This window comes from Triplophysa dalaica, unplaced genomic scaffold, assembly GCF_015846415.1.
Source record: "Triplophysa dalaica isolate WHDGS20190420 unplaced genomic scaffold, ASM1584641v1 Contig11, whole genome shotgun sequence".
Taxonomy (NCBI): domain Eukaryota; kingdom Metazoa; phylum Chordata; class Actinopteri; order Cypriniformes; family Nemacheilidae; genus Triplophysa; species Triplophysa dalaica.
This window is the reverse complement of record NW_026622645.1, coordinates 161,868-178,390: the sequence shown is the minus strand read 5'-3', so window position 1 is coordinate 178,390 and position 16,523 is coordinate 161,868. Positions and strand designations below refer to the sequence as shown.

Genomic DNA, 16,523 nt, shown 5'->3' with positions numbered 1-16,523 from the left:
TAGATTTAAACTTTTATGTCTTACTCACAGATTGATTTGATTTTAAATGTTGCAATTTAATTCATTTCTGACACCAAAATTGTGAACAAACAGAAGTTTAACATTTGAGCTTTTCAATGTGTTTCTTCCTCAGAAATGGCTCAGATTCTATATTTCAGTCTTCTTGTCATTGGTGAGTTTGTGTTTCTGCTTTTATGTTTGATTTAAATGTCAGGAGAATTGACACCAGAGTTATCTGTCTGTCTATTAATAACTGTTATATTGAAGAGAAAGAGGCATTTTGTAATAATTACTTTATTAAATATATCACATTGTGGCGAGTGGAGAAACGACACGTACACCAGATCTCAAAAACACACACCCCGGAGGGGATTTTAATTAAATGAATTAGTTCTCCCGTGGCCGTGGGGTTTTCCCAAGTGTCCATGACTTCGTGCTTTCGGTCCGGGAGGTGGTGGGGTGTGATGTGCTCGCAGATGGGGTGACGATCTGGTGTTCCCTCGTGCTGTATCCCGTGTTCCAGTGTTCCAGGCTTGCTGCCGGTCGTCAGTCGTCAGAACCTGTTTGAGAGAACGGGAGAGACACGTCAGGTAACTCATGCTATGGAGTCATAGCTCACCATGCCTTTGGTTGGTCTGGCTTTTATGCTGCCTCTCATCAATCTCCGACGACCGGCAGCTGCGCCTCGTTGCAACCCTCTGTTTCTATGGCAACCCTGATTGCGGTAAGGGAGACTCGTCACACACACCAACAAGCTAAGGATATGTGTCCAAAAGACGTCTTTTCTGCGTCTGTGTTGATGTTGAATAGATGGCCCTTGAGGGATCAAAAGTGAAAGGTTTTTCTTCTTCTATTTATAACATCTTCTGAACATCTAATATTCAGGGACCTCTGGACAAAGTTTAAACTAGTTTCAATGTTTTTTCAGACAACTTTCAGTTTTCAAATGGAAGTAAATGAATTGTGTAAGATTGTTGAGTTAAATGGTCTGAATGCAGACAGACTGTTTATTGCCCAGATAGCAAGCAGCCATTGAATCAATGTTAAAAATGGTTGATTTGTCAAAGTTAATGGCAGTGAATAGGTATAAACTTTAGGCTTCAGGGTTTGGCTGGATTTTGACATCAAGATTCAAAAGCTTGTGGCATTAAGGGCTTAAAGATATAGATCTTCTGTAAATAGAAAAATGTTGGGCATGACTGAAAGTTTATATGGGGTGTAAATATTCTCATCTAATTTACATATTATGACAACATCAGGGGTGGCCATCTTGAATTTCATAATATTCAGGAAATCGTAGATATTGAATTGATGTTTGAACTTGATTGCATTTTAACCCAGATAGCAAATTTTTGCGGCCCAAATCTGGCCCACACTTTACTCCCCATACTTTACTCATCTGGCCCACATATGGCGTGGAATGATGGCACTTGTGCGGTCCGCTCCTGTTTGCCAGATTTGGGCCACAGGCATGCCAAAGCTATGCCACATGTAAAACATCAAAACAAATAAAGCAGAACTGAACCAAATATAAACAACCGTTCATTTCAATTCTGGCCCAGATTTATCACAAAACCAACACCTTTCTGTGCTCCAGTTTGACAGAATTTATAATGAGTTTCATTATTATTATAGTGATGATTGAGTTATTAGTGATGTGGAGGAGCAGTGGAGGAGCAGCGGATCTACTCTGAGCTCCTCCCGAGTGACCGAGCTTCTCACCCTCTCTCTAAGGGATCGCCCAGCCACCCTGCGGAGAAAGCTCATTTCGGCCGCCTGTATCCGGGATCTTGTCCTTTCGGTCATGACCCACAGCTCATGACCATAGGTGAGAGTGGGAACGTAGATTGACCGGTAAATCGAGAGCTTCGCCTTGCGGCTCAGCTCCTTCTTCACCACGACAGACCGGTACAGTGACCGCATTACTGCAGAAGCTGCACCAATCCGTCTGTCAATCTCCCGTACCATCCTTCCCTCACTCGTGAACAAGACCCCCAGATACTTGAACTCCTCCAACTGAGGCAGGGACTCTCCACCCACCTGAAGTGGGCAAGCCAACCTTTTCTGACTGAGAACCATGGTCTCGGTTTTGGAGGTGCTGATTCTCATCTCAGCCACTTCACGCTTGGCTGCAAACTGTCCCAGTGCATTCTGGAGGTCCTGGTCTGATGGGGCCAGCACGACAACATCATTCGCAAAGAGCAGAGATGAAATCATGTGGTCCCCAAACCCAATGCCCTCCGGCCCCTGGCTACGCCTAGAAATTTTGTCCATAAAAATTATGAACAGAACCGGCGACAAAGGGCAGCCCTGCCAGAGTCCAACATGCACCGGGAACAAGTCTGACTTACTGCCGGCAATGCGAACCAAGCTCCTGCTCCGGTCTTACAGGGACCGGATAGCCCTTAGCAAAGGGTGCCGAATCCCATACTCCCAGAGCACCCTCCAAAAGATGCCGCGAGGGACACAGTCGGATTCCTTCTCCAAATCCACAAAACACATGTGGATTGGTTGGGCAAACTCCCATGAACCCTCCAGCACCCTGGAGAGGGTATAAAGACTTTCCCGGGGAGGCTGAGAAGTGTGATCCCCGATAGTTGGGGCACACCCTTCGGTCCCCCTTCTTAAAAAAAGATACTTTTAACATTCTGAGAGAGACTAATATAAATACTAAAAGTGTTCATTTAACACTGGAGGTTTTGCTGTGTGCTTAGTGAACATTCACGCCTTGCACGGCGGCACCATCACTCACAGATATACCGGGAGAAGAGCGGTCATCACACGACCGATCGTGATTTCCAAAAGGCATATATTCCCCTTCAGAGTCAGAATCGGCGAATAACATTCGCAACAGATCCTCACACTACAACCTTTTATTAGCAATTTGCCAATTTTCTCTCACAAATCTCACAATTTACTCTGATGCTCTGAACTGAACTGCTCCCGCTTCAATGACACTATAGCTCACTTGCTCTGCTATTTGCTCGAACACTTTGAATAGGAACATGACGTCATTTTGGTCTAGAATCGAAGTGGCACATGTCTGACATCTAGTGATATGCGACACAAATGAGATATTACACCATATTAGGATCTACAGCCTATTTCATTAAGTATGACATCTTGTCGCAATTCTGCGACTTTGCCGCTTAGAAGGTTAATGTCGTTTTTTTTTTATTTCAACAAACCACCATTATAGTGATCAGTGTTTTAATGTTAGGTGTTCATTGGCCATCCATGTATATTGAAATATGTTTGTTGTGGAAAAGAGAACTAGGATCCAGTGGGATCATATGATGGTGATGATTTTGAAATGATGATATAACCATTATGAAATCACACAAAAAAATGTAACCTTTGTGTTGTTGATTTGTGAATATTGTGTAACACAATGAGTACATTACAGAAGAAGTGCTGTTTAAATAGTTATTGTTTAAAAAAAAATAGAAGAAACTGCTATGAAATATATTAAGCTTTCATATTTCATACAAAGGTTCTTGTTCATTCATGTAAAAGTACTTTGTAGTACTATTCTGTTGACACACTTAGAGTTCAACACTCATCATAAAAACCTCATCAATGGTGACAATCATCAAACCAATTCTGATCAACTGCAATGCATGATGGGAGTCATGAATCAGTTTTGTCCTATGATGTTACCCAGCATACACTGCAGCATGAAGTGTTCATTTGTTGATTGTCACCATTGATGAGTTTCATACACGGATTCTTGATATCTGTTCATTGATTTCTGAACTTATAGTGTTGTTTGTTCCGAGCGAAGGTCCTTTGATACCAACTTACTCCCCCCTCACAATAAATGAACATTACAGACAACAGCTGGCTGACATGATTAGATTCAGAGAGTAAACCTCATATTAATTTTTCTACTTTAGAGATAATCCCCATATTTATCACGAAAACATTATATTTCTAAAATAATTTATTGTTACTACTGTAAATCTTTAACTTTCAAAAATCTTCTTTTTTCTGTTTTTTTATATATTGTGATATTAACATATTTTAATGACAGTATATTTATTGAACAAAATATCCTTGTTTTATTCATTATAATCAACAAAAAATAGTACAAACTTTGCTAAAGTGATTATTTTGTAAAAGTATTTGCTTAAACATTGTTAAAGTCATATTGTTTTATAAGTATTTGTATCAATACTGTATTCACCTACTGTAATGTAAATGTACATATATATGATTTTTAAACACAATTGACCCCTTATGATTTATTTTCACACAGAATCTGTCGCTCCATACATTTAAATACAAACATATATATTTTTCTTCAATCATACATTATGTGTGTAGTGAAAAGCAGAGGCGGACAATCCTGGGGCCATAAAGTAAAAGTCCTGCCATATTTTTGTTTCACCCATGAACTCAGCAGCTGATTTCACCAGCGGAGGAACCAAAACATTCCTTTCAAGTCACAAGCAAGTCTCAAGTCAAGTCTCAAGTCCTCAAAGAGTTAATGTTAATGAGATGATTAAGTGAGTAATTTAATGATGATTGAGTGATGAACACCTGCTGTTAACAATCAACATCACTGAAGAAAAGAGAAACACAAGAACTACAACTGACTTCAGCCACAGCCTTGGATGACATCAGCTGAAAAAAAAAACATTTTCACCATAATTGTGGTCAGTGTTTGCTTTAGTTGTGCTCTTGAGTCGTTCAGTAATAGGTTGTGGGTCTCTTTCTGTCTCTTCTCTCAACCGAATGCTGGTATGTCGTGAGCGCGCTGGTGGTCTCACAGACTCCCCACTTATGGTTATAAAGCACTTTAGGTGTACAGGAATACACAACCGAGCGCTATATAAATGGCTTATTTATTCAAAGATACTTGCTTAAATAATTACAATATTTTTTTCATGGCAAACATTTGTTCAATGCTAAATCAAATATTGAAGGAACAGAATAGTTTGTATTTCTGGTTTAAATCTCTCTGGGTTTTAATCTGAATTTGGATATAAAAACCTCCTAAATCAATGGCACAATAAAGCTTCAATATTCAGTCTTTTAGACATGAACATTTATCATTTGAACCTCAACAGTGGTGACAATTATAAGTCATACTGCATTGCATGATGGGAGTTTTTCATGCATTGCAGCTTGAAGCATTTTGTTGAGCGTCACCATTGTTGAGCTTCATATGCTTGTTCTTGATGTCTGTCTAGAAGTTTTATTTTAGTATGTGTTTTTTTGTTATTGAACTTTCTCAATGGTACTTTTAGATAAACAGTTTGTTTAAACAACGAGTGTACTGGGTTCATTATGCTAAACATTAACATGATTATGATCTAAAAGAAATATCTCGCCTGTAAACATTAGATCAAGTGTTAGATCAACTTATCATATAAAATAAGTGAAGAATTACACACTTCACAGAACTGATCTCTCTGCTTAATAACAGTACATGAACTGATACAGTGAAAAATCTAACTATAGGTTCAAGAGTCCAACAAAAGCAAACACTGATCTCCATGATGGTGACATCATTTAACCAATAAAACATCCACATCTCAATAACAGCAGGTGTTCATCACTAATGCTCAATCATCATTTAATTACTCACTTAATGATCTCATTAACTTTAACTCTTTGAGGACTTGACACTTGCTTGTGACTTGAAAGGAATGTTTTGGTTCCTCCGCTGGTGAAATCAGCTGCTGAGTTCATGGGTGAAACAAAAATATGGCAGGACTTTTACTCTTTGGCCCCAGGATTGTCCACCTCTGGTGAAAAGCACATTTCTTCTGAAGGTGTGCCTTTTACCTCGATGTACCTACAACACATCGTGATCAACTTAAAAATTATATTATTATGCAGGAAATAATGACTCGTCTTAAAGCTAAACACATAACATTACAAAACATACAACAACCAGAATAAAGTTTTTGAGCTTTTACTTTTTTCCATAATGTTACCATGAGGCTGGCGGTCCACAGAGAGCAGAAATGTGTCATAAAGTTAGTGAAAACAAAGTCCCTGTTTAGAAAGACCATACGATTGTTTAGTTTTACTGTCACTCAAAATGAATCTCTTATTGATTTACAATGACTTTATTCATGTTTCATTCATAGCTAGACCTCTACGTCAGAGCAGTGACTGTTCAGCGGATGACATCACAGTATCACAAGAGCAGACTGCTCCGTTCTCTCTAACTACTCTCATGATACTTTACAGTCAAACACTGAGCAGCGCTGCAGGAGGTCAAACAGACCTGTTCTAATGGAAAAAAGACTTTATTTTTATTAAAAATAATATCTGCCAGTTTTAAAATATTTTACCTCATTTTTGTTCATCTCTGAGGGTCTAGAGGACCCTGAGGGTTCATTATTGGTTAGTTGAGACTATGATGGGGAAATGAACAATGTAGTTAAGACTGTTTCCCAAGTCGTAGTTATTCTGTAAGAGATCAATCGTTTGAATCAAGTTGGTTCAGTAATCTAGTTGATGACGTCACACATGTGGTGGAGTAATGATGTCTACTAATAAATACATTCAGATCGATTTAATGTCAAATTATTGCTGTAAATAACATACATTGCTTTAACAGCGACTTTTGTTATCTTACTGTTGTTATCTGTGATTTTTTTTCACAATATGTCATTTAGAGTAATCTGAGGGTGAGTGAATAATAACAGAATTGTCCCTTTAAGAGCAGTTGTTAAGTGATTTCATATTGATGACATCACATCTAAGAAATAACCATCATCACTTCATCCCACTGGATTTTGTCTTCATTATTTTCATTTTAAATTGATATTGATTCTATACCTTAAAAATTGATAAATCAACAGTTTTTTATCAAATATATTCAAAATATATTATTTAAACCAGGAGTTTTACTATTCAACACTTACTAGAAAAAGCAAATAAGCCCAAATCAACCTTCTCCAAAACGTCTCTGTATGTCAAAAAAAAAGAAAAAACATAAAAAATGATGGTTTATTTCAACTCATCGTTGCATCAGAAATGGATAAACTCAACTGCTTGGTTTAAATTAACCCACAAATGTTTAGATTTGACCAGACAATGAGTTAAACAACCCAGCATAGACTGGGTCAAAATGAACACATTTGTGTTTTACAATAATGTAAATAACCCATTGTTTTTTAGAGTGATGGGACACTATTAGGAAATAAAACAAAACACATTTTATTCTTAGAGGTAGAAGCAGTTAGGGATAAAAGACTCAAATGTTTTTTTAAATATCAACGAATCACGCTGTAAAATATTTGTAGTAGATAAAGTCAGTGCATTATATTGCTTATAGTGAAAAAAATGGTCCAAACTTGTAAATAAAAACTTTTTTGTTGAATAGACAAAATATTTGGTATTCACTGCCATTGACGAGTTATTATGGAGATCAGTGTTTGTACTGTTGTACAGCAGGTGGCGCTATTACACACCTTTGAGGAAAAAGTACAGAATCCCAGAACCTAGAACGTATATGTTTTATACGGAATCTTTGACAAAAAACTTTAATTATCTCAACTGTTTAATCAGAGTGATGAATTTCTGAAGAAACCTACCCACATCTATGGAGTGATAAAAAACGAACAAATGAAGATAGAAGAATACGGTTTCTTTTGTTTAAAAGCTGAGACTCTGTTCTTTCATTTGACATATTGTTCAGTGATCTTTTATTTACAAAAAATTTACTGTGAGCAATTAAAATTGGGTGAAAATGTTTAAAATCGCTGGCGTAGGCTGGCAACTTTTTTTTAAAGAGGCTGGTGGCGAATGAGTTAACAAACAAGGGTTTCGAAATGTCCTCATGATTGAGTTTCGGGATTTCAATGTTCAGGTCTAAGTGCACAATAAAGAGTTATTATTGCTAATGATGGTGAAGTAAAGATGAGAAAGTAGAATAAAATCTAATTGATATGAGTTGAATAGATTAGAGATTGAAATCAAACAGCACAGAATATATTGCACACTTTAAAAAAATTAAGTTGGTTAAAAAAAAAAATAGGTGGCTTAGTGGTTAGCACGTTCGCCTCACACCTCCAAGGTTGGGGGTTCGATTCCTGCTTCTGACTTGTGTGTGGAGTTTGCATGTTCTCCCCGTGCCTCGGGGGTTTCCTCCGGGTACTCCGGTTTCCTCCCCTGGTCCAAAGACATGCATGGTAGGTTGATTGGTATCTCTGGAAAAAATTGTCCGTAGGGTGTGAGTGCGTGAGTGAATGAGTGAGTGTGTGTGTGTGTGTGAGTGTGTCTCCATCCAGGGTGTATCATGCCTTGATGCCCAATGACTCCCGAGATAGGCGCAGGCTCCCCGTGACCCGAGGTAGTTCGGATAAGCGGTAGAAAATGGAATGGAATGGAAAAAATAAAATATTTTATTATAATTTTATTACCAGCTCAGAAATCTTACTGCATGAGTTGACTTATTTTTCTTGTTTTCTGTTTTATTTTTAAGTAAATGTGATTTGATTCCAAGTCGCCGACTCGAGCGCTCATCTCTGTGAGACAATAACAGACTAAAATCTGTCAGAATCTGCTTCTTCATTACAAACTCTGTGTCAGTAAATGATGATTGTGTGGTGTCAGCACACTCCTGCTTAGATCAGCTCTGAGTGAATGTGTTTGAATAAAAACTCTCTCTTTCAGCTCTCTGTTCATTATCTGAAGGCATTCAGCGCCGCTATCACTATATAAACATTAATAAGACCTGGACTGAAGCTCAGAGATACTGCAGAGAGAACTACACAGATCTGGCCACAGTCAACAACATCAATGACATGAACGAGCTGAAGAAGATTGTGAATAACAGTCAGGTGTATATCTGGATTGGACTGAAGAGAACAGATGTTTATAAATGGAAGTGGTCTCTGGGTGATCCTGTGAAATATCTGAACTGGGAAACTGAACCATCAACTGACACAAATAATTGTGCTGTTATGAGAAATGGAACATGGCATCAGCAGAAGTGTAAAGATAATCTGGGATTCATCTGCTACAATGGTGAGTGACAGCAAACCTTCACTTCACAAAACATGATCATAAGACAACAATAATAAACATCACAGTTAAGAAACAGAACACATGTGGGTCAGATGAACAGGTTGGAGCTGAACTCTACAGGTTTGGACACTTCTGATTTAAACAAATACACAAAGACAGTCAATGTAACACAGTAGCATCAATACATCCAGGGGTGGGCATGCATTTCAAATACTTAACCCTTAATATCCACATGGCCCATGGGCGGGTCATCACTAAATATTTGTTCTAATTCAGTTGAAACTCACCATCATGATGATCAGTGTTTCCTTGAGTTAGGCTCTTGACTCTTGATGTTTATTTTGCCATTCTGTAACTCTATGGTTTCAAAGTTTATTTGTTTTGCAAATGCAAATATAAATCAAATCAAATATTGTTGGTCTGTGAAATAATCCTCATTTCGTTTAATTTATCTTGAAAGAACATAATAGTGTGGTATTATTTTGATGTGAAAAAATTATTTCATGCAAAATTAAAATTATACCACAGAATCACACAGACATGAAGAATCAATATTTGAATCTCAACAATGGTGAAAAACAACAACAACAAAAAACATCATGCTTCAATGCAGACTGGGAGTCATAAATGAGTTTTGAACTAGGATGTTACCCAGCATGCATTGCATCATGAAGTTTTGTTGTTATTGTTTGTTACCGTAGGCCCTGTACATGTTAAGGGTTAAGGATTCTGTATTTGAAATACATGCCCACCCCTGAAAACATCTGATTCACTTCTCATCTGTGACTTCAGGTGTTTCAAAGGATTTCATTATCTGTCAATCACAGACTTTCCTTCTCAGCTGTGGTGAGTTCTCTGAGTTTCATCATTTACATGTTCACTGATTTAAAGGCCACATAACATGATGAGAAAATAAAGATTTGTCAAACACAATTGTCTGTAATGTGACTTTTTATCAACAGATCAGGGATTTATTAAAGTCCTTTCAGCCAATTATGGGCTTACAGACCGACAGACCTGCTCTACTGGAAGACCAGATAACCAGACCTCAAATGTTCAGTGCAGTCTGAACACATCTCTAACGGTGGCCACTCGGTGAGACCAGAAAACATTATTAAAGAGTTATCAGATATTATCACATCATCTTTATATATTTTTGCTGTTTTTTGTATTTATTATCACAGATGTGATGGAGAAACTAATTGTTCTATGGTTGTGAACAATGCAGTTTTCACTGATCCTTGTTCTGGAACTTACAAATACCTGAATGTGTCTTATGAGTGTGTTGAAGCACCACCAAGTGAGTTTTACACCCAACTGACACCAAACCTTATAAAACACTTTAGAGTGTAAAGTTCCAAAAAATAGTACAGAGTTGAGTTAAAGATCACAAAGTGTGATGGATGTGGACACGTCTATAAAGACACAACTGGATACTCTGACCGAACAAACCCAGAAATTATGAGTACATTTAAATGTTTAGTTTAATAATCAAAATTATAGCGTTTGCATGAAACAAAACTTTAATGTCACTAGTTTAAATGAACTTGAAGTGAAATTACAGAAAAACATACACTTGTAAAGAATTGCTGTATTAGACTAATTGTGACAGATGCGTTTTTGCAGTTATATTTTTTAATTTATAAAGCTCAATACAAATATTTATGCCATATTACAATACAATTATTAAACAGATGTATTAGTGTTCAAAAAGCATTCTTTTAACAAAAGAGAAAAGTAAAAGAGAAACAAATGTATATATTAATACTACATGAAAGAGTGAGGGTCCTAATCTAATAACAAAAACATATCCAACATAGACACAAAATTGAGGTCATTATTATTTGTTGTAATCCTAAAAGAAGTTATCAGTGTTCTTACATCATTGAATCAACAATTGAAATGTGGTGTAACTTTGAGGAAATCAAATGAATTTCTAGTAAAGGCACATTTCAGCAGAGGCGGACAATCCTGGTGCCATAAAGTAAAAGTCCTGCCATATTTTTGTTTCACCCATGAACTCAGCAGCTGATTTCACCAGCGGAGGAACCAAAACATTCCTTTCAAGTCACAAGCAAGTCTCAAGTCCTCAAAGAGTTAATGTTAATGAGATCATTAAGTGAGTAATTAAATGATGATTGAGCATTAGTGATGAACACCTGCTGTAATTGAGATGTTGACGTTTTATTGGTTATATGATGTCACCATCATGGAGATCAGTGTTTGCTTTTGTTGGACTCTTGACCCTATAGTTAGATTTTGCACTGTATCAGTTCATGTACTGTTATAAAGCAGAGAGATCAGTTCTGTGACGTGTGTAATTCTTCACTTATTTTATATGAAGAGTTGATCTAACACTGAAATGTTTACAGGCGAGATATTTCTTTTAGATCATAATCATGTTAATGTTTAGCATAATGAACCCAGTACACTCGTTGTTTAAACAAACTGTTTATCTAAAAGTATCATTGAGAAAGTTCAATAGCAAAAAAACACATGCTAAATTAAAACTTCTAGACAGACATCAAGAACCAACATATGAAGCTCAACAATGGTGATGCTCAACAAAATGCTTCAAGCTGCAATGCATGAAAAACTCCCATCATGCAATGCAGTATGACTTATAATTGTCACCACTGTTGAGGTTCATATGATAAATGTTCATGTCTAAAAGACTGATCCCAATATTGAAGCTTTATTGTGCAATTGATTTAGGAGGTTTTTATATCCAAATGCAGATCATAAACCTAGAGAGATTTAAACCAGAAATACAAACTATTCAGTTCCTTCAAGATTTGATTCAGCATTGAACAAATGTTTACCATGAAAAAAATATTGTAATTATTTAAGAAGCAAGTATCTTTGAATAAATAAGCCATTTATATAACGCTCGGTTGTGTATTCCTGTACACCTAAAGTGCTTTATAACCATAAGTGGGGAGTCTGTGAGAACACCAGTGTGCTCACGACATACCAGCATTCGGTTGAGAGAAGAGACAGAAAAAGACCCACAACCTATTACTGAATGACTCAAGAGCACAACTAAAGCAAACACTGACCACAATTATGGTGAAAATGTTTTTTCAGCTGATGTCATCCAAGGCTGTGGCTGAAGTCAGTTGTAGTTCTTGTGTTTCTCTTTTCTTCAGTGATGTTGATTGTTAACAGCAGGTGTTCATCACTCAATCATCATTAAATTACTCACTTAATCATCTCATTAACATTAACTCTTTGAGGACTTGAGATTTGACTTGAGACTTGGCTTTTGACTTGAAAGGAATGTTTTGGTTCCTCCGCTGGTGAAATCAGCTGCTGAGTTCATGGGTGAAACAAAAATATGGCAGGACTTTTACTCTTTGGCCCCAGGATTGTCCACCTCTTCATTTCAGAGGTGTGATTTGAACAGTAAGAGTCATTTGTTTCTGATCATTTACATTTATCCTCATCAGTGATGTCCTGGATTAAGTACATTGCTTCTACAGTAAGACCAAAACAAAGTGTGATGATGCTTTCATAACTGACAAAATACACTTCTTACTTTAAGTTCATATTTAACGTTTATTGGAGACGTTTTTAAAGTAAATGAATGAAATGGGTTAACAGATGATGAAAAGGATGAAACCTAGAGTCATTCTGAATTGTTGACTTCAGTTAATCTGTAGGCCGATAGTTTTTAAGCATCTGTGCCTGTATAGTAAACAGCAGCTTCAGCAACCAATTGTCAAGACCTTTCAGAACGCCCATTTCTCCAACCTACTCAAACTCATACTAGGAAAACATGAACAATAAGAAGAAAAACCCTCATCGTGTTTAGTGTTTCCTTCAGTGGACTTCTTGACTCTTGTTCTCTTATATTAATGTGTTTTATGCTTAGATGTGATTGTGTGTTTTATTGTAAATGTAGTCAGTTTGTGTTGATGACATGCTGTTCTGGAACAAAACAAGTTGAGTATTAATTTTAGAGGAAAATATGTTCCTGTAGATTGACATCTGAACTGTAAGTGTAATGAGAATGAATAAAAATCATGAGACTTGAATCTTTATTTTCTTCAACAGACAGCAGTAAATCATACATCATTAATACTTCTAATAGAACATGGAGTGAAGCTCAGAGTTTCTGCAGACAGTATCATACTGATCTGACTAGTGTGAGGAACCAGACTGACAATCAACTGATCCACAACATCATTAATAATACTGAGACATCTGTCTGGATTGGTCTGTTCAGAGACTGGTGGGAGTGGTCAGATAACACTGACTCCGCCTTCAGATACTGGGACTCTGGTCAACCTGATAATTCTGGTTCTGAAAATTGTACAGCAACCAAAGTGAATAAGGAGGGGAAATGGCATGATGTATCTTGCAGTGACTCTCACACTTTTGTGTGTCATGAAGGTGAGTTAATAAAAGTCAATGTGTGTGTTTGACAACAGAAGTTTCTTCATGATGAAACTGATCTCAGTTCAGTCTCAGTGTTTGTGTTTTGTTCTCATGTTCAGTTGTTTGTGTTTATTGTGTGTTCAGATGAGCTGATATTGATCCAGAAGAATCTGAGCTGGACTGAAGCTGTGAGATACTGCAGAGAGAATCATGTGGATCTGGTTTCAGTTGATTCAGAGAAGATTCAGCTCTGGGTGACATCAGTGGTTCATCAGGCCTGGACTGCTGAGGTGTGGCTGGGGTTACGTCACTCCTGCTCTGTGGGGATCTGGTTCTGGGTGAATGGAGAGATCGTGTGTTATGATCATTGGGCTCCGGGGAATGAAACAGCAGTGGACGACTGTGAGCGTGATGTGAGATCTGGAGCGGTTCAGTCTGGAGGAGATTATCTCTGGATCAGCCATCCTGAATCTAAACAACTAAACTTCATCTGCAGAAGAAAAGAGAAATAAACAGATATTAAACAGATATAAGTCTTTCACTTCCTGATAAACAACCATTTTTCTTCCTTTGTTCATTCTCTGGTTTTCCTTTTTTGTTTTGTTTTGTTTAGGAATAGGGTTCATCTAAAGGCACACTACAAATACAAACTTGCATCAAACTTTCATGACTCCCAGCATGCATTGCAGTTGATCTGAATTAGTTTGATGATTGTCACCATTGTTGAGGTTTGTGTTACGAGTGTTGATGTTTAAGTGTGTCTGACAGAGAACCTGTATAGGCTTGCGTAGTATATTTTTGTTTTACATCTTTGTAAACTTTTACATTAGTTCTCTAAGGAAGATTCTTTATTTTAATATTGATTGACTGTCATGTTTAGCAACATCTTTTACTTTGTCAAGAGCTCAACTAAAGGAAACTCTGATGAAAATGTTTGTTCAATGTTTATTCAACATTAATTGCAAATGGATTCAATGCCATTAACATTGAAAAATCAACATTTTCTAACATTATTTTAATGATTTTTTTGCTGTCAGGGAACACTTTTATTGCTTCATATGTGATTTGTTAATATTCAGAGTTCTTATCTTATGACTCTTATTTTGGATAATATATCATTTAAGTGAATTATTAACAGTTGATAGTGATGTGTGTTTGTTTACTGCTTAAGCTCTTTCAGCAATGAAAATGAAATATAAAAATGAAATCTGGTGAAGGTTGACTTTAATTCTGTGTGTGTTGGATTCATGTAATGGTGATGGATCAGTTCAAATAAACTCTAATATACAGACAGTATTTTCTCTCCTGACTTTTCACTTCATCTGCAATCATAACAGTTATTAATAATGTTTAGATTTAATCAATGAAGGTGTTAGATACTGACTATCTGAATAAATGCTGAAAACTAGACATCATTTGTTTTTATACACATTAATAAATGCAGGAATGAGCAGAATCACTCAGTGATGTGGTCTCAACAAAACAAGAGGTGTAACACACTGACCCCAAGTGGACAACAAGACTAAAATCATTAATCCTACACTGTAAAAAATCCCTATGAAATTAACAGTAAAATCCTGTTATCAGAAAGTGTCCGTAAAAAATACGGAGAAACACTGTAAAATTGTCTGTAAAATTAACAGCAAAAATTACATTATTTTTACGGAAAAATCCTGTAAAAAATGCTGTAGTTTTCTGTAGTTTTCACAGAGAAAATACGGCTACACTGTAAAAAATGTTCCGTCAATTTTACGGAAAAATACCGGCAGCTGTGGTTGCCAGTAAAATTCCGTAAAAAATACCGGAAAAGAACGTAAACAGTCTTGCAGTTTAAAACTTCAGGGCACAAACTTCAAGATGTGAATGAACTTAATACATTTGATTCTTTTATATTAACAACATTTCTTTATAGAAAATTAAAACTTGGTCCAAATGCATAAAAGTGATAACATTACATTTACTTAATTTATTTCTTTGTAATTCATTATTAAAGTCACTTTTAAACAAAGCATCATGCAAACATGACATCAGAATATCTTTGTCTGACCTTGAGTTAAACACAGACTCCACTCTTCAGCTTAGTGGTGACCCACAAAACATTTAATATCAGAAAAGAAAAGAGAAAATACAAATTCCGTAGTTTTTACGGAAAAATACCGGCAGCTGTGGTTACCAGCAAACTACCGTAAAATTACGGGAACATCCTGTTTTTATTCATCCAATCAATTCGCAGTGGAAAACATGAGGCACACCCACTATTCATCTTGTAAATACGTCAGAATACTGAAGACGATCATCACTTCTGCTTCACAGGGACTGCAGCATAACAGCCATGACATGATGTTTTATTGGTGTATTAAAGTCACCGTTATTGTGATCAGTGTTTGCTTTAGTTGGCCTCTTTCAGCCGTCATGAATACGTTTACAGTTTTCTTTGTGCTGCTGTGACATTGTTTTATATAAAACATAGTTTTGTAGCACATCAAATGAAAGTGTGATTAGGTATTTACTCTTTATCTAGGATGTTCTTTAATTACTTATTGTATTTTTTGTTACAAACGCCTCAATGAATCTACTTTTAAAAGTAACATTTCCTGCAATTGTCAATATATAAAGTATTTGAACCATTAAAAAGTTTGCATTTTGTCTTTGACTCAGACATCAAAATTCAGTGTATGAATCTCAACAGTGGTGACTAACAAATGAAAAGCTTACAGCCGCAATGCATGCTGGGAGTCATTAATGAGTTTTGTGCTTTGATAATACCCAGAATGCATTGCGTTTATCTTTAGAGGTTTTTTCAGTTGTCACCATTGTTGAGACAAACTGTTATATTCTTGATGTCTGCTAGAACATTTATCATGTGTTAGATGTGCTGTTAAAGACTTTCAGTATATTAATTAATTTCAGTCAATATCATAAATGAGGACAACAAGTAACTTTAAAGCACTATCTACACTCTTGAACATGTACTTACTCACCAACACAAGCTTTATCTGAGCTTTCCACCCACCTGAGTCAGTGTGTTTCAACTCATAGATGTCAATACTGGGAAAAGACTTCTTCACATGGAAAGCAAATGTTCAAGACCACAACTAAAGCAAATACTCTTCACCATAATGGTGACTCAACAAAACCATCAACATGTAAAC

The 16,523-nt window shown here is 36.5% G+C and overlaps 1 protein-coding gene across 1 annotated transcript; it reads left to right on the top strand.

Moving 5' to 3' along the window:
- The first annotated feature begins 135 nt into the window (after nucleotides 1–135).
- On the top strand, nucleotides 136–14,031 carry LOC130417075 (C-type mannose receptor 2-like). Its single transcript, XM_056742381.1, has 3 exons — nucleotides 136–172; nucleotides 8,638–8,991; nucleotides 13,516–14,031. Exons 1-3 carry the CDS (start codon nucleotides 136–138, stop codon nucleotides 13,881–13,883), a joined length of 759 nt encoding a protein of 252 aa, XP_056598359.1. The 3' UTR covers nucleotides 13,884–14,031.
- Nucleotides 14,032–16,523: the final 2,492 nt, after the last annotated feature.

Excerpts from the sequence above, each read along its gene's own strand:
- LOC130417075 (XM_056742381.1), top strand. The coding sequence starts at position 136 with ATGGCTCAGATTCTATATTTCAGTCTTCTTGTCATTG. Across the intron at positions 173-8,637 it reads TTTCAGTCTTCTTGTCATTG|CTCTCTGTTCATTATCTGAA; the intron begins GTGAGTTTGTGT and ends TCTCTCTTTCAG. Across the intron at positions 8,992-13,515 it reads GGGATTCATCTGCTACAATG|ATGAGCTGATATTGATCCAG; the intron begins GTGAGTGACAGC and ends TTGTGTGTTCAG.